The sequence below is a fragment of the Salvelinus sp. IW2-2015 genome, linkage group LG30, assembly GCF_002910315.2.
Source record: "Salvelinus sp. IW2-2015 linkage group LG30, ASM291031v2, whole genome shotgun sequence".
In the NCBI taxonomy this organism is placed as follows: domain Eukaryota; kingdom Metazoa; phylum Chordata; class Actinopteri; order Salmoniformes; family Salmonidae; genus Salvelinus; species Salvelinus sp. IW2-2015.
In genome coordinates, this window is record NC_036869.1 from 2,943,842 (window position 1) to 2,967,925 (window position 24,084).

The 24,084-nt window shown below is 41.4% G+C and overlaps 2 protein-coding genes and 1 pseudogene across 2 annotated transcripts in view; all 3 read right to left on the bottom strand.

The window, feature by feature from the left end:
* elmo1 (engulfment and cell motility 1 (ced-12 homolog, C. elegans)) overlaps nt 1–2,912 on the bottom strand; it is a 237,783-nt gene extending 234,871 nt beyond the window's left edge. Inside the window, exon 1 of the mRNA XM_070436225.1 lies at nt 2,753–2,912. The gene's annotated coding sequence lies outside the window, so the exon portion shown is untranslated. The remainder of the gene's footprint in view (nt 1–2,752) is intronic.
* A 2,525-nt stretch (nt 2,913–5,437) lies between these two features.
* Nucleotides 5,438–15,246, bottom strand: rp9 (RP9 pre-mRNA splicing factor). The gene is made up of 6 exons (XM_023975421.2): nt 14,929–15,246; nt 14,564–14,594; nt 14,144–14,273; nt 10,197–10,288; nt 9,109–9,170; nt 5,438–6,149 (listed from the first exon to the last, which is right to left on the bottom strand). The coding sequence occupies exons 1-6, from the start codon at nt 15,072–15,074 to the stop codon at nt 5,957–5,959; spliced, it is 654 nt and encodes a 217-aa protein (XP_023831189.1). The 5' UTR covers nt 15,075–15,246; the 3' UTR covers nt 5,438–5,956.
* Nucleotides 15,247–16,164: 918 nt separating this feature from the next.
* LOC139023285 (UPF0711 protein C18orf21 homolog) overlaps nt 16,165–24,084 on the bottom strand; it is a 28,247-nt pseudogene continuing 20,327 nt past the window's right edge.

Sequence of the window (24,084 nt, forward strand, 5' to 3'; positions counted from 1 at the left end):
CAAGGCAAGGCCAATATCAACTACAAGGGATAGCTACACTGCAATACAGCCACATCTGTCTACCACAGTCCTGAACCCCATAATCCGCGCAGCCAGACTCAGAGGGAGCAGTATCTTTCTGTGTTTTATATCAATAGACATGATGAAAACAGGCATTCCTGCTGCCTGCCATCACAACAAACACACAACACAAGCATCTCTTCTGGTTAACGGAACATGTGAAGGGCTGCATTGCCCTCTGTGAAGAGGTCTCTGAGATCATCATAGCTGGGCCATACTACTTCACACACGCTCACAGTCAGACGACAAGCAGCTCCAAAACATAGGAATTGTCCGGTGTGTGTCATTTTAAATTATGATCCAATCTATAATGGAAAAACAATCTATATAGAGAAAACATCTATAGATAGAGAAAACATCATAGGATAGATAAACAATCTATAGGACTAGAGAAAAACATCTATAGAGAAAACATCTATGAGGATAGAGTAAACATCTATAGGATAGAGTAAACATCTATAGGAAGATAAAACATCTATAGGATGGAGAAACATCTATAGAAAAACATCTATAGCGATAGAGTAAACATCTATAGGATAGAGAAAACATCTATAGGAAGAGTAAACATCTATAGGATAGAAAAACATCTACGGAGAGAAAACATCTATAATAGAGTAAACATCATTAGGATAGAGTTAAACATCTATAGGATGGAGAAAACATCTATAGATGTAAACATCTATAGATAGAGTAAACAATCTATAGTATAGAGAAAACATCTATACATGGAAAAACACTATAGATGAGAAAACTATAGATAGGAAAAACATCTATAGGATAGAGTAAACATCTATAATAGAGTAAACATCAAGATAGAGTAAACATCTATAGGAGTAGAGTAAACATCTAGAGATAGAGAAAACATCTATAGGATAGAGTAAACATCTATAGGATAGATAAACATCCTATAGAAGTAATTTAAGCATAGAGCTAAGACATCTATAGGAAGATAAACATCTATAGATGAGAAAACCAATCTATAGGATAGAGTAAACATCATTAGGACTAGAGTAAACATCTATAGTATAAGTAAACATCTATAGATAAGCCAAAACATTCTATACATAGAGAAAACATCATAATAGGATAGAGAAAAACATCTATAGGATAGAGTAAACATCTACAGGATAGAGTTAAACATCGTTAGATAGAGTAAACATTCTATAGGATGAGAGAAAAACATCTATAGATGGAGAAAACATCATATAGGAATAGAGAAAACATCTATAGATAGAGTAAAACATCTATAGATAAGAAACACCTATAGATAGAGAGTACAACATCTATAGGAAGAGAAAACATCTATAGGATAAAAACATCTAAGAGAAAACATCTATAGATAAAGTTAAACATTAATAGATAGATAAACATACTAGAGAGAAAAATCTATAGATAGGAGAAAAACATCTATAGGATAGATAAACATCTATTATGATAGAGTAAAACATCTATAGGATAGAGTTAAAACATCTATAGGATAGAGTAAACATCTAGATAGTAAAAACATCTATAGATAGAGAAACACATCTATAGGATAGAATAATAAACATCTATAGGCGATAGGAGAGAGAAACAGTCAAGAACGAGTACATGTAGGGATAGAGTAAACAACTAAGATAACGATACACTAAAGAGAAAAGCATCTGAGAACATCAGATGGAGAGACAAAGACATCGTGAGGAGGATAGAGAGTAAAACATCTAGAGGATAGAGTAACGATACATAGACTAGAGAAAAACATCTATGACTAGAGTAACATCTAAACTAGGAGTAAACATTCTAGAGATAATAAACATCTATAGGATAGAGAAAACATCTATAGGATAGAGTAAACATCTATAGGATAGAGAAAACATTTATAGAGAAAACATCTACAGGCAAACTGCTGCCACTGGATGCATCTTCTAGCCTACAATAACTCCCAAAATGCCATTGATTGTAATGCAATGAATTGAATGTGGTTGAATTGATAGCGTGCCTCCCATATCTGGGCGAGTCATTGCGTATATCCCTCCCACAATAAAAGCAACTCAATCTGAAGGAGGTGAAAATTTTTCAAAACCACGTGCAAGGGAAACATAGGCAGGAGGGGCGATGAGCGGACTTCTCCTGTAAATTAATTCAGGTTTGTTTACAGTGGCCAAAGCTGAACAAGGGAAGTTTGAGCTGTTTGATTAACTAAAAGAAAAATACGACTGTATGCCTAGTCATTCCATAATCGTCTTATTTATATAAATAACACATCTAAACTGATCGAGGATATATTGTAACTTGCCCTGTATGCTACAGAACAAAGTCTGGACAGAGCTATTTTGTAAACAAGTTATCCACTTGTGTTTCAACAAACAACGACTTCATACACGACCTATTTCATGGGAAGTCCAGTGTTCAGGATGGAATTGTAAACTGGAGGCGAACGAGCCAACTTCAAGAGCGGCTGGATTGTTTTGAGCAAGCTTGTCAATCAACAAAACAGCGCCCAGAACCGCTGGCGGCCACTCCTGCTGAAAAGTAGCCTACTGATACAATTTCCAGGGCGCGCAGACCTAAAATGTAACACTGGCAGTAACATTGGCAATAGTAGCGAGGTGTTTTATAGCGTGTAACCTAAATCAGTAGAAGCAAAGAGAAAAACTCAAATGCATGCTTTCTGTGTGGGCTAAATTAAAGAACATTTTGAATGTTTACCAACCTGGCAAATCGCGGGGACTTATCCTGTGCCAAAGCGCTGATGTTCGGAGTTTGTGTCACAGATAGACAGTCAGTTCTGTGTTTTCTATCCCTCTCCTGCGCGCTAGATTGTGCTGATGTTTTCACTTCCTCTTTCTTCGCCTTCTGTTGGTTGGCTCCTCTCTCCTCCGAGGCTCGAGCAGCGATGCGAGGGACGTTGACCAATTAAAACACAACAAACAATTGAACAATTGAATGGGGCGACAGGACACTCCCCGTTGATGTGTGGCAATTATTATGATAGCAAATGAATAATGTCATGCTTGAACCTCGGGATAAGCGTTTAATATTTCATAGCTATCGATGAATTAATACATAATATATCAAAGAGAGCATATGGGGGTGGGGGTTAGGCCTATAACCTTGTAGCCTACCATAAGATACATTTATTTGAAATAAAAGGGGGAAACTAACTTTGATTGGGTAAGACCTTAAAATAAAAATAATTTTGAACATTCAAATCTGATACCTTTGGGACATAGTTTCTCCCTAGGTCACATTTCACAATAGATGGAAACAGACGGTATATAGATGAGAATAATAGACAATCATACAAAAGCTAGAGTACAGTACAGTCAAAACCAGACTTAATTAAATTCATGTCATATAGCTACACCTACTGGCTCCAATATCTAAGCTACCCAGCAGGAGAGAGAAAGACATCTAAGAGTGAGTGATCTGAACTGTTGCCACTGTGCCAGGCTCACACAGCTCTCCTCTCCACAGTATATCAACAGGATTAATACAGGGCCATGTGCCTCTACTGTCTGGAATATAATCTGGGATAATGGTGTCCAAACACCCATCCTGAGGAACCTGTCTGTATGACTGAATCCCGTGGCTTTCTCTCTAGTACGAGATCACGGCTAGGTCAAAATGAACGAAGCCATGTAATATGATCAGTATTAAGTGGTGTTGCATAATGTATTTGATTGATATGAGCTATCATATGATAGTTAAAATTTGTACAAATATTTGTTTTCTTTTTAATACCCACAAGAATTTGTCTGAGCCATCTAAACAGCATAGATTGTTGAGACTTTGAAATAAAATAAAATCTATCCCAGTCATTGACCACAGTACCTTTGAGTCAAGTCGGAGCATAACTATAGCCAATGGAATCTGTCAAGTTGACTGTGTCAATTGTGCCATCATTCAATGTTAGGGCCTGATGGCAGTTTGTGGCAGAGAGAAATGGCATACACAAAAAGGAAGATCGTATCCTAATTATCTTTAGACTAACTTCCCTGATCTCAAGACCTTACTGATACTTCCTAACTGACCCTAACCCATTATCCTGCCCCATAAGATAGAGTGGTTCAATATAGAGGTTTCTCTGCTCTAACTTTGCCAAAGTGGCAGTGTCTCAGTGAAAGTAATCTAGGAGATTCATGTCTGCTTCTGCTCAGAGAGAGAGAGCTACGTGGTGCAGCTGGGACACACTGTTTCAATGCTGTTGATTTATCGGAGGCCTTTGGCCAAAGCGCCACAGAAAGGAATGGAGGGAGTTGCCATGTGAAGGAGGATAAGAGGGATGGGGGGGGATGGGGGAGAGAGATCGAATAAAGCTTTCAGTTACTAGGAAATATACACACACACACACTAACCCATTCTGACGCACAAATAGACCCCTTCAGGCTTAACTATACGCAGAAACCACTAGGACGCTAATCAAAATTCAAATACATCTCCCCGAAGGACTCCTTAAACAGTCCTCTTATTGGGGTCATTAAAATAAGCAGCGCATATATCTGGTCCTCTAGCTGATAGCACACTTCTCTAAATGAACATCCTATCATTAGGGAGGGGCAAAGTGGAGAACTCTTTTGATGTGTTCTGTTTTTTTGTTGTTGTACTGACTACAAAACGGCACATTAGTGAGTCACACTCCCTAGTCAGCCCTGGGCTTTCTGAGGTCTTTCAAGATCAAAGGGTCTTCTTTTTTGGCCTTTCAAAAGGAAACAGTGCTAACCAGTGTTGCTTCTTGAATGGGACATTATAGTGGATAGAGATGTGTCATTCTAAGAATCGATGAAGGACAAGAAAGACCTACACAAAAGTTGGCCGTCGTTGCATCATTACACCGATTCTGTTGCAAAATCCATTTACTCATATGGAAAAAACAAACGTGAGTTTCTATTGGACAAATTCAGTTAGTTCCCTCCCCATTTGGTTCTGTTTATGATTCATAAAGGTAAACGGTTTCCATGATGAATACACTCCCGCCGGGTGTTGACGGACGGTGGCTATTCAACATGTAGAATCGTCAGGATATAAACAGGAAATGACAGCCAATGTTCTGGTCCGTGTTGGCCGGTCTTGTCCTTGTCACTATCAGTCAATGAGCCAAACAAAATGCATGCAGTTGAAAAACATTGGAAGACAATGTGAATAATGACAAATTGAAAGTATTTTTTACTTGCGGCTTCAAGATTAATTTGATGAGTAAGAGGCTTTATCCTTGGCCACGGAGAACACACTGAAATACAGTACATTCTCTCTCCCTTTCTCAAGCTGGATTTAAATCAAATATGTAAATTCCAACCTCAATTTATTCCAAATATTTATGTACAGTAATAAGCATTCAAACATCCATCAGCGTCATTTGGAAGAAAATAAAAATGGAAAAAATATGTGCTGCAATTTCCCCCACTCTTTTTGTCAAACAACAGGCCTACAATCAAGCTAAATACAAAGCAAAACCATCTCTAACAACATGCTCTGTTCTGTCACGTTTTCATTCGGATCTGATTCATCAAGCCAACATCCTCCATAACAGCTACAAACTGATTTCAACTCTTCTGGCTGGCTCAGGCCCCCCGAGGCAGCCATGTCATTACCCATGCTGTAAGGGCTTTCTGAGATCCTCGCCTGAGGGGCCCTACATTCACAATCAGCATTGCGGATCCATAGAATCTTATTCTGTATGATCTAATGGAATAGAGGCATCAACCATATGAGGGATGGGACAAGTCATGCATTATTTAAAGGCTCAGATGGAGGGAAGAATACTGAACCAAAAAGGGTCCTCTAGTGTGCACTTCGTAGTGTGCCACTGAGGCGACCCTGAGCCAATGGGTAAGAACCACCATAGCTGCTCACTGACTGATAGACACTGCAGTGTAGCCATCTCCCTGCTAGAACAATCCGAGTAGGTTCCTATGGCTCAATCGGACTCAGAACAGTCACTGGTTTTGGAGGACTTGTGCTTCCTCCTCTTCTTCCTCTTCTTCTTGTCCTTCTTCTTGTCCTTCTTCTTGTGTTTCCTCTTCTTGCGGTCGCCGGTGGAGGAGGAAGAGGAGGAGCTGTCCGAGTCGGAGGAGGTGGTGTCCTGCAGGAGTTGCTGCAGCTGCTGGATCCTGGAGAGAGAAAGGAGAAATGGAGAGAGAGAGAGGAGAGAGGGAGAGGAGAGAAAAAGAGAGACAGGAAGATGGGTTAGAAACATTCAAGGAGAGGCATGGTATGAACTGAAACACAGTATCTTCACACACACACACACACACACACACACACACACTTCTTGGAATATGCCAGAGGGTTTTCCTCTACAATCATTGGCCATTTCAGATTTCACTCAGACGTGTCCCTGGTTATGAAACAAGTCTTCTAACAGTGATGGTCAGCTGACAGCTGGTGAGTACTGAGTATGGGGATTATGATGGGCTACATGTGTCTGCAGCTAGTGCTAAAGTGGGGAGAGAGAGAGACAGAGCTCATTTCAAGCAGCCAGCAAAGTAGCTCTGCAGCTCACACAAGACCAGATCAAATATCATGATGCTGAAACACTGCCTGAGAAACAAAATTCTTCAATAAAATATGGATTTAACACGAATGATCAAACAGTTCACAGACCGAGGCATCCACTTCCTTTGATTAGCCCAAAACTTTACATTTCCATTGATTCGGTATGCTCAGAGAGGAACAAGAAAGCTTGTGCAAGTTGCAAGAGACTGAAAACAACTCAAACGCGGCGGTTCCCAAGTGATCCTCAAACGTCATTAAGAATTCATCAGAGGAGCGGTGTCTTCAACGTTGACAACTTCCACCCAGAGAACAGAGACGCAATCATAAGGACTGTTCAAGGCAAGCACTCAGACAGAGCTGGGTTGGCTCGTAGGTCCTCCGGCCAAGTCTACCACGGTTACATTTCACTCTCTCATATCATAGATGATCCTGTAGATGGTAGAACATGTCCATCTCACACACTCTCCAATCATACTCACATGAATCTCTCATATTGCACCTCATTTCAGATGGTACTTTAAAACCTCTCTATATACACTCAAGTTCACATTCAATGTCGTTCATAGTAGTTTTTAAAAGTACTTTTATTCACCTGTTTGATTAAGTGCTCTGTCAGCTTTCAGGATGTGATTGATTTATCCATTTACTTCAGCGTGTCCTTCGATGACTCTGAGCCTTTTCTTTTTATTACTTGGTTGTTGTTATTTCCCTGTGCTAAAAGGCACTTCATTAATAATACACAATTCTGACTGAGACAGTCGGAAAATGAAAGGGTTAGTTCACACTAATTACAAACTTATGTCATCTTTACCTAATAACTGGAAAGTAGCCTAGTCTATAAAAGCAGAGTATCGTCATCAGAGACTGAAGATTGGAGTTTGTTTACTTGGCTGCAGCTAAGCATCAGCATTGTTGGGAGAAAAACAAAGAGAATCGTTAAGTCCCCTGTGACCGTGCTCCAAAATAGCTTGTCTGAATCAACAAACATGACTACATTCTCCCTCGTGCAGGTTGGAGATGCAAGTGCTATGGACACAGGACAGGGGACCGAGAGTGCCCCTTCTTCATCAAAGGAAACCAGAAACTAGAGCAGTTCAGAGTAGAGGTCCACCGGCATGGCCGATTAATTAGGGCCGATTTCAAGATTTCATAACAATCGATAATCAGCCTTTTTGGACGCCAATTATGGCCGATTTCATTGAAATCCACGAGGAGACTGCGTGGCAGGCTGACCACCTGTTACGCGAGTGCAGCGTCAAAAGGACCTTGTGGTTGCAAAGAGCCAAGGTAAGTTGCTAGCTAGCATTAAACCCTTCTTATAAAAAACAATCAATCTTACTAGGTTAACTAGCTTGTCCTGCGTTGCATATAATCAATGCGGTGCCTGTTAATTTATCATCGAATCACAGCCTACTTCAACTTCGCCAAACCGGTGATGATTTAACAAAAGCGCATTCGCGAAAAAAGCACAATCGTTGCATAAATGTACCCAGACAATATTAACCAGGGAAATTGTGTCACTTCTCTTGCATTCAGTGCAAGCAGAGTCCGGGTATATGTAACAGTTTGGGCCGCCTGGCTCGTTGCGAACTGTGAATTAATTTGCCAGAATTTGACATAATTATGACATAACATTGAAGGCTGTGCAATGTAACAGGAATATTTAGACCGTATTTCACTGAAAGAATAAACGTTTTGTTTTCAAAATGATAGTTTCCGGATTTGACCATATTAATGACCAAAGGCTCGTATTTCTGTGTTTATTATATTATAATTAAGTCTATGATTTGATATTTGATAGAGCAGTCTGAGCGGTGGTAGGCAGCAGCAGGCTCGTAAGAATTCATTCAAACTTTACTGCGTTTGCCAACAATTCTTAGCAATGTTTGAGGCACAGCGCTGTTTATGACTTCAAGCCTATCAACTCCCAAGATTAGGCTGGCAATAGTAAAGTGCCTATAAGAACATCCAATAGTCAAAGGAAAATGAAATACAAATGGTATAGAGAGAAATAGTCGACGCGTCATAATTCCTATAATAACTACAACCTAAAACTTCTTAAATGGGAATATTGAAGAACTGGGAATATTGAACCAGCAGCTTTCATATGTTCTCCTGTTCTGAGCAAGGAACTTAAACGTTAGCTTTTTTACATGGCACATATTGCACTTTTACTTTCTTCTCCAACACTGTTTTTGCATTATTTAAACCAAATTGAACATGTTTCATTATTTATTTGAGACTAAATAGATTTGATTTATGTATTATATTAAGTTAAAATGAAAGTGTTCATTGTTCATTCAGTATTCTTGTAATTGTCATTATTACAAAAATATACATAAAAATCAGCCGATTAATCGGTATCGGCTTTTTTTGGTCCTCCAATAATTTGTATCGGCGTTGAAAAATCATAATCGGTCGACCTCTAGTTCCGAGTGGTGAGTCTCGTCCGTCCAATGCACCAGACTACCTTAACGATGACCAACTCCAAACAGTAGAGAAGGGGAAATATTTTCAAACATTCTTCTGAAAATATGTTTTGTTGATATTTTTCATAATAAGGCCAGAAAGTACCTTGTTTCTTTTTCATTGCGTTTGTTTTCTCGGATCAGGTCGTACATTGGGTCTTCGTGTGCCTGCAAGAAACAGATGGTTTAGCTACATATTTACAACATTTCAAAGATAACATACATTGCAACGCTCCAATGATAACAAGCACTGCAAGGTAAAACTCCATTCAGGTATTGTTTTTGGGCAACATTATTTCCACCCTTTCAACTCTCCTCTGCCGGATCAGCGTTTTAAAATCTGGTTCTATTACAAAATATGATACACTTGCACTTATGATAATCATTGCAGTGGCATTGTTGCATGCAGGCCTACAGAACAACTGCCCTGTGAATCTGCTGAGGAGTCCAGATCCAGAAGCATCCAGCAGCAGCACAGATACCTTATGCATCCCAAATGGCACCTATTCCCTATATAGTGCACTACTTCTGACCAAAGTCAATATAGTTCCTGGTCAAAAGTAGTGCACTATATAGGGAATAGGGTGCCATTTGGGATGCACAGATACTGTATCCAGCTGCATCAACCAAGCATGCTCATGGTCCCAGGTAGGCAAGCAAGCAGACGTCCCCCCAAGGGGTTATGGTTGGGACCAGGAGCAGATGTCCCCCCAAGGGGTTATGGTTGGGACCAGGAGCAGACGTCCCCACAAAGGGTTATGGTTGGGACCAGGAGCAGACGTCCCCCCAAAGGGTTATGGTTGGGACCAGGAGCAGACGTCCCCAAGGGTTAATGGTTGAGACCAAGTAGCAGACGTCCCCCCAAGGGGTTATGGTTGGGACCAGTAGCAGACGTCCCCCCAAAGGGTTATGGTTGGGACCAGGAGCAGACGTCCCCCCAAAGGGTTATGGTTGGGACCAGGAGCAGACGTCCCCCCAAGGGGTTATGGTTGGGACCAGTAGCAGATGTCCCCCCAAAGGGTTATGGTTGGGACCAGGAGCAGACGTCCCCAAGGGTGACTGCCAGTACCAATCCTGGTCCTAGGGACTCATGTTTGTTCAAACCCAGCAGTAACACATTTTATTTAAGTAGCCAAAAGGCTTGATGATTAGTTGAAAGATGGATGAATGGATGGATGGACAGATGAGACTCACCACTCTGAACTGCTCCAGTTTCTGGTTTCCTTTGATGAAGAAGGGACACTCTCGGTCCCCTGTCCTGTGTCCATAGCGCTTGCATCTCCAACCTGCAGAAGGTGAGGGAGAATATAGTAATGTTTGTACCACAAACACGTCTCCTGGCCCCTCAGAAATCACCCAAACAAGCTCGTGTTGGAAGAGATTCATATTTATCTTATATGGCTTGTAGGCTACACCTGTTTATGACTTAGCCTACATCTGACAAAATGTTTCTCAACTCGTTCTAATCTCTGAAATGACACGCAATTAAAAATCACATTCAAACATTTTGCCAATGTATTATCTGGAACATATTAGGCTTTGGAATTCCACAGGAGAACAATTGAGAACTTTGTAGACTAACCCTGTATGCCTTCTGTCCCCTCGCATATCATGAAAACGAGTGGGAGGGAGGGACAGAGGGAGGGATGGTGGAATTATTGGTGGGAAATAATGAAAGCCTTTGTTCTTTGAGGGACAAGCAGTACAAAAGTTAATCTCCGCTACACTGACTCGAAAATTGAAAAACAATGTAACTGGGAATCAAAATGGCACGGCCTTGCAATCTGGAGGCAGCCTTTGAATTTTTTTTATTTTACTAGGCAAGTCAGTTAAGAACAAATTCTTATTTATAATGACGGCCTACCGGGGAACAGTGGGTTAACTGCCTTGTTCAGGGGCAGAACGACAGATGTTTACCTTGTCAGCTCTGGGATTCGATTCAGCAACCTTTCGGTTATTGGCCCAACGCTCTAACCACTAGGCTACCTGCCACCCCTTTTGCATCCCCCAAATGGTCCAATGTGGAATCCATACCCTCACCAATATAATGGACAGCAATGGTTTGAGAAAATTACAAAATTTGAAAGATACATACACATTATCAGGCAAATCTTTTTTTCTATATTTACAACTTAGATCACTTATGCTGGCCTATGGAGTCCCTTAGGAAACCCAACTACCAAATCATCCAATAATGGGATTTATAAATAAATTATCTGGGCTCCCGAAATGACTTTTCTCTATAATATATAAACAACTTTTGGAAAGCTCATATTCTGAGCTAGCCATTCAAAAGTATGGTCCACAGATCCAATTGAATCTGAACAACCCTTTAACTGGAACAGAATATGGAAAAATATGACCTTGGCATGTCGTAATATGAACCATCAACTTATACATTAAGTTAACAGACTGTATTTAATACCAAGGAAATGTTTTACGGTGAGAATTGCCAAAACTCCCAACTGTTCACTGTGTCCCCTAAATAAGGTAGGCCCATTCCTCCATATGATGTGGGAGTGCACTGCAGTTAAATGCTTCTGGGGCAAAGTTACAAAATACATTTAGAAGTGCATGAATCCAAACATTTAATGCTTAGCATCTACTATGTTACTTATCAAGGATAGCTCCTTGAATCTCTCAATCAGAGACAATTCCTGCATCTCCCCCCCCAAAAAAGATGTTGGCTCTTAGATGGCAATCACCTCACTCTCTCCCATTTAACCAGTAGATACAGTTACTATTAGAAGTTAAACCATTAGATTTATCGACAGAGAGAATGAATGGTGCTAGTCAAGGAACAATTGAGGCCTGGACAAATATACTTGACTCTGTAAAGAATAATCTTGTCTAAAGCCCAACACATACATAATATATACAGTACAAGTCGAAAGTTTGGACACACCTACTTATTCAAGGCTTTTTCTTTATTTTTACTATTTTCTACATGTAGAATAATAGTGAAGACATCAAACTATGAAACAACACACATGGAATCATGGTGTAACCAAAAGTGTTCAACAAATCAAAATATACTTTATATTTTAGATTCTTCAAAGTAGCCACCCTTTGCGTTGAGAGCTTTGCACACTCTTGGCATTCTCTCAACCAGTTTAACCTGGAAGGCGTTCCCACATATACTGAGCACTTGTTGGCTGCTTTTTCTTCACTCTGCGGTCCAACTCATCCCAAACCATCTCAATTGGGTTGAGGTCTGGTGATTGTGGAGGCCAGGTCATCTGATGACCACCAGGTCATCACTCCATCACTCTCCTTGGTCAAATATCACTTACACAGCCCGAGGTGTGTTTTGGGTCATTGTCCTGTTGAAAAACAGATTATAGTTCCACTAAGCGCAAACCAGATGGGATGGCGTATCGCTGCAGAATGCTGTGGTACCCATGCTGGTTAAGTGTGCCTTGAATTCTAAACAAATCACAGTGTCACCAGCAAAGCACCCCCACATCATCACACCTCCTCCATGCTTAACGGTGGGAACCACACATGCAGAGATCATCCGTTCACCTACTCTGCGTATCACAAAGTTAACAGGCTCAGAAATTGAAGCCCAAATAAATCCTTCACAGAGTTCAAGTAACAGACACATTTCAACATCAACTGTTCAGAGGAGGTTGGAACCAAAAATCTCAAATTTGGACTCATCTGACCAAAGGACAGATTTCCACTGGTGTAATGTCCATTGCTCATGTTTCTTGGCCCAAGCAAGTCTCTTCTTCTTATTGGTGTCCTTTAGTAGTGGTTTCTTTGCAGCAATTTGACCATGAAGGCCTGATTCACACAGTCTCCTCTGAACAGTTGATGTTGAGATGTGTCTGTTACTTGAACTCCGTGAAGGATTTACTTGGGCTTCAATTTCTGAGCCTGGTAGCTCTAATGAACTTATCCTCTGTTGCAGAGGTGACTCTGGATCATCCTTTCCTGTGGCGGTCCTCATGAGGGCCAGTGTGATCACAGCGCTTGATGGTTTTTGCGATTGCACTTGAAGAAACATTCAAAGTTCTCTAAATGTTCCGGATTGACTGACCTTAATGTCTTAAAGTAATGATGGACGGTCATTTCTCTTTGGTTATTTGAGCTGTTCTTGCCATAATATGGACTTGGTCTTTTACCAAATAGGGCTATCTTTTGTATACCACCCCTACCTTGTCACAACACAACTAATGCTCGAACGCATTAAGGAAAGAAATTCCACAAATTAACTTTTAACAAGGCGCACCTGTTAATTGAAATGCATTCCAGGTGACTACCTCATGAAGCTGGTTGAGAGAATGCCAAGAGTGTGCAAAAGCTTTCATCAAGGCAAAGGGTGGCTAATTTGAAGAATCTCAAATATAAAATATATTTTGATTTGTTTAACACTTTTTTGGTTACAACATGATTCCATGTGTTATTTCATAGTTTTGATGTCTTAAATATTGTTCTACAATGTAGAAAATAGTAAAAAAAATAAAGAAAAACCCCTGAATGAGTAGGTGTCCAAACTTTTGACTGGTACTGTATGTATATAGCCGGGAAGGGGAGCGGGGGGTGACTGACGAACAACCCTAGTTGCTTGAGGGGGTGGGGAAACATGATTTCCGGGAGTGGAACCGTTGGATGGAGACATGTTGGCTGGGTGGGGTTGGGGGAATGGGATGGGAGGTTGGGGTGGTGGAGGCCCACTTATTTTAGTTTTTTCCTGTTTATACTGAATTTATGATTATTTATTATTGTATTTCTTGCCGTTTTATTTTATTTTGAGTGGCAGCATACAGGTACAGGTTTTATAAACGTATAATCTGAAATGGATAATGTACCTGTAACCCCCCCCCCCACCAACACACACACAAAAATAATAATAAATTATGAATAAATAGTGTGTGACTATAGAAGTATTCTCACAACCCACCTCTTCTTACATGCCCAGGGCCCACTTTGGGTCCCAACCCATAGTTTAAGAAACCCTGGGTAGATGAAGGACAATGAAGAAGCTACATTCAACTTTTGAGATGCATCACAAAGTTTAGGGATAAGTCCCAAATGGCAGCCTATTCCCCATATAGTGCTCTACTTTTGACCAGTCCCCAGGGTGCCATTGTGGATGCAGGACACTCATAATAACACTCTGTGTTTAAACTCACACTGCATCACTTTCACCTCCTTCCCCAGAGGCATCCACAGCCCCTTGGTGGGGGCATGAGCCAGGAAGTCCCTAGCATCCTCATTTCCTGGATCAGCAGGAATACAGTCCTCTGGTTTGTACTCCTCCGCCTAAAAAAAGCCACTGTGTTTCAAGGTGATGCAAGATGCCACATATTCCAGTTTCCATAATAATGCATGTTAGCCTGAGTGTCAGTCTGCTTGTGCTCTCATGCCAACTCCTTGTAACTCATCGTCATGCTTTGGCTTGAAAACAACAGACAGAGCTGGCAAGAACACAAACGGATCTTGGACCAGGTTAAATACATGTCCTTCTACTGATAAATGAGCTATTCCATAATATTTCAGTGATTAATTGACTGGTAATAACTCAAGTAGACAAACATGTGCATCTACTAGACCTTTATGAGTCCAGGAGGAGGTTTTTCATAACTGCATAGAGGGGAAAAGAAAACAATGCTTGTGAGAATCAATACGATGATCAACTTTGTGCGTAGGTAGCTAGGTACCCCTTGAACCAGTATCTGAGCAAAGGAGACGATGTATATGAATCATGTCACACGCATCGTCTCCCGCATCGTCCAGATGCTGGTTAAGGTACAGTACCCCGTGTGCAAGTTCTACCAGCCAAGGGCAAGGCACAGTATCAGAACTGAAATGATGGGATGAGTTGCTAGCATTAAAGCTAAATCCCAAGGCAGATCAACTAGTTACGTTTTATTAATACACAATTTCGATACGACCGAAAAGGGTGTCCTTTACTCACAAGGTCTCCAAATGCTTCAGCTTTTGCACTTCTTGGTTGAGTTTTCTCGCTTGTTTCTTGAGTTTTTCTACATCGTGTTTTGATTCCTTGTGCCTTTTGCGGTCCCCTCTGTCCTCCGAGTCTCGCGATCTCTTTCTACTAGACATTTCAATGTCATTGGGTAACTAGCTATGTTTATGAAATAACCGTTTAATTTGAGTTTGACCCGATTTCTAATCGCAAATTCGTTGAAGTGAATCACTTTTTAGAGAAAATACATTCGGGACTACGTCAGGACATTTTTCTCGAACTCTGCACAGCTACTTCCTGTTTCTGTTTGCGCTTGCCATCTGTAAACGCAGCGCCGCCCGCAGGTCAAATGTAGTCGAGGACGCTTGATCAACAGCAAGGTCTATGGTTGGGTAAGGTGAGGTCTGTGGTGGTTTATAAAGAGCATTTATTCATTCCATTCTTCTTTGGAGTTTAGTGGCAGTTATCCTTATTATCAGCGAAGGAGCCCAAGCTATATTATACACTATAATGTTCTTATAAACAGTCTACATGTGGAAGCAAAGGGCTCCTGAGTGGCGCAGCAGTCTAAGGCACTGCATCTCAGTGCTAGAGGCATCACTACAGATCCTGGTTCGAGCCCGGGCTGTATCATTCCCGGCCGTGATTGGGAGTCCCATAAGGCGGCGCACAATTGGCCCAGCGTCATCTGGGTTAAGGGAGGATCTGGATGGGGTGCGCCATCATTGTAAAGTAAGAATTTGTTCTTAACTGACTTGCCTAGTTAAATTAAAAGGGACAATCTGGGATTCATACTCTACAACCATTTTTGGATGTTAAATTAATGAGCTATTGATTATTTTAACTTAAAAATGCCTCATGAGTTGTTAAACTGCTTGCTTTGTAAACAATGTAATTATAAACAAACAGTATAGTTTCAAAACATGGTTAAACTATAATCTTGTCCTCATGGATCATCAGTCCTTGCAGCAATAGCTCTGAATTTGCATGGTTACATTTATACAGCCCCATTCCAGAGGTGTTTATCAGAACATGTAGTGGTGTACCCTTAAAGTTTTCTGTAGCACTTAAAAATGTGTAAGCTGTAAACACACATTGTGAATGCCAGTGGTGTAAAGTACTTAAGTAGTAATTCAAAGTATTTTTACAGTATCTGTACTTTACAACTTTTACTTCACTACATTCCTAAAGAAAATATATTTTATACTCCACACATTTCCCTCCCCCAACAGTACTCGTTACATTTTTAATGCTTAACAGGACACGAAAATATACAATTCACACAGTTAGCAAGAAAACCCCCCTTGTCATACGTACTGCCTCTGAGCTGACGGACTCACTAAACACGATTTGTAAATGATGTCTGAGTGTTGGAGTGTGTCCCTGGCGAGCCGTGAATAACAAAATGGCACCGTCTGGTTTGCTTAAAGGAATTAAAAGTTATTTATACTTTTGATAAAAGTACATTTAAAACCAAATACTTTTAGATTTTTACTCAAGTAGTATTTTACTGGGTGACTTTCACTTGAGGCATTTTCTATTAAAGTGTCCTTACTTTTACTCAAGTATGACAATTGGGTAGACATATCTTCTTGGAGTTCTATCATGTAACACAGTGATAAGAACACCTGAAAACATCTCTATTTCACAGAAGCAAGGTGTAAAAGGAATATAAAATGTGAGGTATTTCAGTATTCTGTGAAATGCTACAGACCCACACATTGGATTAATTAAACATGTCACTAAATACAATAAAGTGTGTTGGAACAAAAGCAGTCTAATAGACATTGTAAATCTAAAATACATATATATTTTTTAATCTTCAAAACTAACAGGTAAAAAGTGAAGCCTTCAAACAGCAAAACCCATCTTCAACACACATGAAACTACTGAAAGTCACATTTGCATTGTCATAAAGTTCAGGCATATAAACAATTTCAATGTTAACAGTTGATGCGTCCCATTCATCCAAATATGATCTCAAAACCATCAGTATACAAAAATTTGACCTTTACATAAAAGTAAAACATTTGGCAGTGATCATAAAATAGTAGAGCCACACAAACAATCCTGTAAACAGCTACAGATCCGCTCTGGTAACCTCAAGAGAAGAGTGAGAAAGTTTACAAAAATAAATGACAACCAAGTAAAAAATAAAAACATACTTCAAGAAGCATGAAACTTAAGCGTAAATATAAATGTGTAAGTAATTTATCATATAAATGTGTTTGTAACAAATAAAAATCACCCTCTCAATCAAAACAGCCTATAACTCGAAATAAGTTATTCTGCTTGCCCCGTCATAAATAACATGGAAGAAAAGGGGGAGCTTTGCTTCCGATGCCGTTCCCGCCATCCATAGGGACAATGGAATTCCTGAACGATGCCGTGGTGTGGGGCCATTATGTTTGAACAGCTCTACGGAAGGGGGACCTCAGGGGTAGTTGGGGGGGGGGTTGCGTCAGTGTCATATCATGGTGGTAAAATGGCTGACTGTTGGGTCATTGCAGTGGAGCCAAGTGTTTGTCAGTCATTAAGAGGGAGGAGAGTAAGTCTTTGAGTCCTCCCCTTGGTCTTGGTCTTCCAGCATGAGGAACCTCTTGAGGCGGGAGAAGGCAGACTTCTTCACACTGGTGGGCTTGGAGGCCAAGGAGGAACTGGTGGTCTCAGAGGATATCGACCTGGAAATAGTCATGTCAGAATCTACACACTGACACAGATTAAAGGTGACCTATTGAAAAGTGTAGGACCACACAGTGTCCATCAGTTTAGTGATATCATCCATTGCCCTCACTTCTCAAGAAGTCCCTTAAATGCTGATTTTCACCTAGGCGAGATGTAGACTATATAAATAAAATAGGTGACAATGTAGGTACCAGAGGCCTGCTATTGTTTGTTTACCTTGGCGTACTGCAGGGTGTCTTGTCATTGGGGGCAGACTTTGGTATGCCTATGGCATTGGTTCTGTTGGTCGACTGGGGACTGTTGCATTTGCCTGTGCTCCCGTGGCTCTTGGAGAGAGCGGCCATGAAGTCCCTGTTGACACCGTTGTGCCTGGACGTGTTGTTATAGGTGTGGCAGGTAGCCATCTGTGATGGGGAGAGGCGGACGGGATGAGATTATAAATATGAGTAATGATGGGTCTGTCTTTACAGGTAACAAACTCGTTTCCATTTAATTTCACATAAGGAACATGATTCTCCTGTGGAGATGTTTTTCCAAATCGATCCTTACAAGGACAAAGACCCTATGATCCCTGGTCAAAAGTAATGAACTACATAGGGAACAGAGTAATGACTTAAGAGGTAAAGCAAAAACAGGATCTAAACCGTTACGTTTCTTGGTTGAACCAGTTCAGAACTTCATTTTGCTGGTTGGAAAGAAAATTAAATAAAAGTTGTTCAAAACTAAACGATTAGAAAAATCTTTTGGTTCCAACCCCTGCTCAAGACTGTCACTCAGTCATTCTCAGCATTTCAAATATTTCCTCGTTGCGCTTTTCCATGAAATATTGTGTGCAGGTAAATCAAATGCAATGAGGCACATGCAAAGCCTATGACATCTAGCCTAATAGATTTACTATATGACATTGTAAATGCAATACACACTTGAAACTAAACCACTGGGAGTCAATGTCACAATGTTGTTCATGTGATACAAGACAATGATTGGCATCTCCTGGAACCCTGCCTGTCCTGCCCAACAACAACCCTTTGTGGCCTGAAAGTTTAAAGTGTGTGTGGTCGTTTTATGATTTGGGACTATAAACAGCCACACAACGGGCCTGTCACAAGGTCCACTGAAACGTTACCAGCCTATAACGTGCCCTGCAGCACATCAAAATAACAGCCATCAGTCAGTCACCCATGAGCAAATCCTTACTCAAGCAGATCAAAGTGTTATGCTTGTAGTAACAGAACGATGACAAAATCAAGTCATCTACCCCACCCAACGAAGTCAGGACTCCCATAATCTCTCATTGACAGACTACGTAAACATTTTTAGATTTTAGTTCTGGGTTAACCGAGAAAAGGACACCCCAAAAACAACATCACTGACAAGCACATCCCAAACATTCATAATTTCCCTGAGGCAAACTGCATCCATAGGTGTTATAGGAACCAGAAAGAAAAAGGCAGTGTCAGTATATTCGGGGTCAGGCTGTTGACAGCGCTGAATGCTGATGCTGGGCAAAACAACTCACCGAGACGAAGGTAGCCATACTGCTGCGGAGGGTCTAGACTAGTCAAACAGATGGAGGACTAGTTTCTCAACCAGTTGACAGAAGTTCTCTAAGTAAAGTTTTGCTGAACCAGTGTATTAAACAAGCAGGAGCTTCTCTCTATCTCTGTTTGACGGAGCCTGGTGTTTCCAGCTTTATAAAGCAGAGAGCAGCAGAGGCCGAGCCCAACAGCTGTTCAACCAATCGTTCAACAGCAGAGGCGGGAGGGGACTGGGAGTTTAAATGTTCTTGATTTACCCGGTTGTGTTGTCACGGACTGTCACTGGAGCCACTTCCCATGCCAACAACCCTAATCCATACTCACATCCTCCAGCAAACTCTGGATTAAAGTGCTCCCTGGAAGACTAAAAAAAACTATGAAAACAGAACGATACTCTCGGACACGCTGAAAACGTTTCCCCTATTTAGATTCGGTGGTGATGTATAGATATCGCCTTTTTTTTTTTGCAGGGTCATAAGGCCATAAGGGAAGTTAGTCAATGGTAATATGGCCAAAAATCTGCACAATCAGGTGTGCTATTTTCACATATCATTTTGCACATCATAGGCAGGGAACTTCAGACAAATAAATCAATATTGACTATTAGCATTAGTTCAATACATTTTAAAATAATAAAAGCACCATACAGACAGTGACAGTCTTTGATAGTGGAACCTACCAGGTATCCACTTGTTTTCTCATCTGATTTTTACATACATATTAAAGGGGAAGTTCAGTATTTTACAACAACATCATGTTAGATGGTTCCTCTCCCTGAAGCTAGTCTATGGGCCAGAATAAACTGTAATCTATGGTTTGGTTCTCTAAACAGCCACGACAAACTTAAGCTAACTTTAGCTACAGGCAGCTAGCTCAGGTGGCTAAAGTTAGTGGTGTCTTAAAAGAAAACAGAGCCATGGATGACAGTTTCTCCTAACCCATAGTCTACTTTCAGGGTGAGGAACCAACATTAAGTTGAAAAATACTGAATTTATATGTGAACAATATATTTGGACTGGGGACAAAAACTGTGTGCCACCAATATTGAGGGGAAAATACAACACTGGCCTAAAAATGACCACCACTGCATACAGATTGTTCTACTGATCTATATCAAGAAATACATTTACTTAGGCTGATTCATATCTGCTATGCAGCCTTTGTATAAAAGTAGACAGTAAAAGTTGTATTTATAGGTGATCCTAACAAAATAATCTAACAGTGCCATGGTGACAAAATGTGAACAGCAATGACTACTAACTTTGTCTGTCCCAGAATAGGCCACCAATAGAAATGTAGGTTGATAGATGCCTGGACTTCTCAAGCTGTAGCGAGGAGAGCTCACAATAAAATCCTCCATCAGAAACATTACCCCAAATCCCCCTCAAAATAGCCAATGCTCCACTAAACGTTTAACAATCGGCTCATAAGCAATGTTAAGGGTGAACAAAACATTAGGAACACCTGCTCTTTGCATGACATAGGCTGACCAGGTGAATCCAAGTGAAAGCTATGATCCCTTATTGATGTCACCTGGTAAATACACTTCAATCAGTGTAGATGAGTGGGAGGAGACTTTAAGGATCTTTAAGCCTTGAGACATGGATTGTGTATGTGTGCCATTCAGAGGGTGAATAGGCAAGAAAAAATATTTAAGTGCCTTTGAACAGGATATGGTAGTAGGTTCCAAGCGCAATGGTTTGAGTGTGTCAAGAACTGCAACGCTGCTGGGTTTCACACTCAAGTTTCCCATTAAGAATGGTCCACCACCCAAAGGACATCCAACCAACATGACACATCTGTGGGAAGCATTGGAGTCAACATGGGCCGGTATTCCTGTGGAACACTTGACACCTTGAAGAGATCATGCCCCAATGAATTGAGCCTATTCTGAGGATAAAAGGGGGTGCAACGCAATATTAGGAAGTTGTTCCTAATGTTTTATACACTGGGTCTGAATATGGAGACATCTCTGGTACACCCACTCTGCAGGTTGTCCAAACTTGGTATCCCCTTACACTTTTTGATCACGTAATGTCCATGATTGGCTAGTAGTGAGTCCACCCACTTGTCCATACTAGCATACCATTTAGAATGCATGCCTAATAAATTGCTTCATACCAAGAAGTATGCAAGTGTGGATAGTTCTTTAGACACTGAAAGGGAAGAACTCAATCCAACAGAGAATGCTGCCCTTAAGGCAGGGGTGTCAAATTCATTCCACGGAGCGCCAAGTGTCTGCAGGTTTTAGTTTTTTCCTTTCAATTAAGATCTAAACCTGGTGAGGGGCGTTCCTTACTAATTAGTGACCTTAATTCAATGAAATACAAGGGTGGAGCGAAAACCTACAGACACTTGGCCCTCTGTGGAATGAGTTTGACACTCCTTAAGGGGTTTAGATAGGACGTGGCGGCAAAGGGGGTGGGTGTGTATAGGCTGCCCAGGCACCTCTGATGGACAGGCTAAGGCTATGGTATCGCCGCTGGCAGGCGGTACAAAAACTCACCAACCCACTCCGGAAAGACCCATCAATGACATGTTTGTCGAATAGTGACGAGAACCATGACACCGACCCAATGAAATCTTGCCTGATCATGTGCAGTGTCTAATTTAACCCTAATCCTGTGACATGTATCGTCTGTGTTGAATACCTACACGTAAGTCACTGGCTAAGGAGAGTGCAGTGCATTCATCAGCTCATTCAAACCTGTTGATTCTGGCATGGGTGCAGAGATACAGGCATAGAGCAGTCTAGTAGCATGTAGACTGAGGGTATGTAGATCTGAGGGGGCCAATACATTTGCTAGTTTGACAGGACTCAGGATAGGCAAGATAGGTGCCTAGTATGTGCAGTCCGAGCATTTGAAGGGCAAACTCCTAAACAAAAACTCCAACAAAATACCTAAAAGTTGAACCCTTCACCGCTGAACGTAAACAAACACGTCTAGAAGTCAAAGGTCACCAATGCATGCAGAAGCAAAACATGTTAAACCCTCCCACCTTTCCAGAATGTCTGTCCCATCCTTTGAGAGTAAACACACCTAGAGGTAACCAATTCCTTGCCTAAACTGCATGTGCAACCTACATATTCAAGCAATTAAAGATGCTTTGTGATGAAATGAGGTCAACATCTTAATTCCATCCCAATTAAATGTGCATTGCAGTTTCAGGTTGTGGTGACTCATCCTCCTCTCCTCTGGATTCCTGTGCTGCCCCATACAGTCCTTCCCACCTGTTCCCCAGCAACAGAGGCTCCCCTCCTCCCCTAATCCTAACCTTCACCATTAGTGGCAGAAATGTAAAACTGACCCAAGATCAGCATCTATCTTAGGGGCAACTTCTCCATACTCTGCACCAGACTTCCAGAGAGAGACAGGTCAGCACTAGCCTAGATCCTTCTGGACTAGACTGATCATGCCTGGAATGCCAACAGCACCTGCTGGGTCTTTGACTTCAGCATTCAAACAGCAAAAGGTACCACATATTTTTTATGTAAACAGAGGTCATAAGCAATCTCTCTTCTCCTTGCATATTTCAGAAGTTATTTTCCTTTGATCTAAAATAAGGGATGGGCTAGCAGATTAATTCTAAAATAAAAGTATAGAAACAGACACATAGAGACAAGCACTTTCGAACAACATGCATGCTAACAAACTCTGACACACACGACCAATAAATTCTGCAGATGGGCTCTTTGTCTTCTATTAATAGGCTATGTTCCATAAATACCAGCCTTTCTCTCCCCCTCCTTTCCCCCCTATCATCCCTCCCCCTCTCTCTCTCTCTCTCCTCTCTTGCCCCCTTATCCTCCCTCCCTCCCTAATCTCTCTCCCTCCCTCAGTCCTCCCTGTGCTGCCCCAAGCCAGGCTGGTTGCTGTGCTGTTATGACCTTGTCTCTGGGGCTTCAACAGGCATCACTTCCCTTGACTCCTACGGCACTGGTGGATGGTGGTGGCACACTGGGTTTACAGTGAGTGGGGAGATTCAGAACACATCGATACTCCAAAGCGCCGAGGATGGATCGAGACAAAGCCTGCAGTCACAGTAGTCCATTCCCTTTAACATCAAATCAAGTTTATTTTATATAGCCCTTCGTACACCAGCTAATATCTCGAAGTGCTGTACAGAAACCCAGCCTAAAACCCCAAACAGCAAGCAATGCAGGTGTAGAAGCACGGTGGCTAGGAAAAACTCCCTAGAAAGGCCAAAACCTAGGAAGAAACCTAGAGAGGAACCAGGCTATGAGGGGTGGCCAGTCCTCTTCTGGCTGTGCCGGGTGGAGATTATAACAGAACATGGCCAAGATGTTCAAAATGTTCATAAGTGACAAGCATGGTCAAATAATAATCAGGAATAAATGTAGTTTAGTCCTTCTGCTCTAAACTATGGCAGTGTCCCACTTCTTTTAAAGTGTGCACTTTCACACTCCCCTTCATGGTAGGAAGAAGTGTGAAGAATTGGGATGCACACAGGGTATGAGGTACCCTGGAAAACCCCCAGGAAGCTGGTTTGGAGACTGGAGAGAGATGCCCTTTGAGGGCGCTGACAGATGCATAATGGAGACGACTACAGGCTGGCTTTAGCTGGATTATTTTGTCATGTTGTTGTTCTGCTTTCATTTCCAGAGGTAATGACAGGTGGACAGAGTGGCACGTGTTGAATGGATACAGGATGGTGTGAGAGTGTCTGGAAAAAGAGGAACCATCTTCCTTACCCTCTTGTTCAAAAGTAGTGCACTATGTGGGGGAATAGGGTGCCATTTGGGACGCTGACAGAATCTGATACAGTACTAAACAGCAGGAGTTTGTGATGTACTGTAGGGGTAGGGCTCAAAATTCAGTTAACCCACTGTTCCTAGGCCGTCATTGAAAAAAATAATTTGTTCTTAACTGACTTGCCTACTTAAATAAAAAACCTGCCCAGC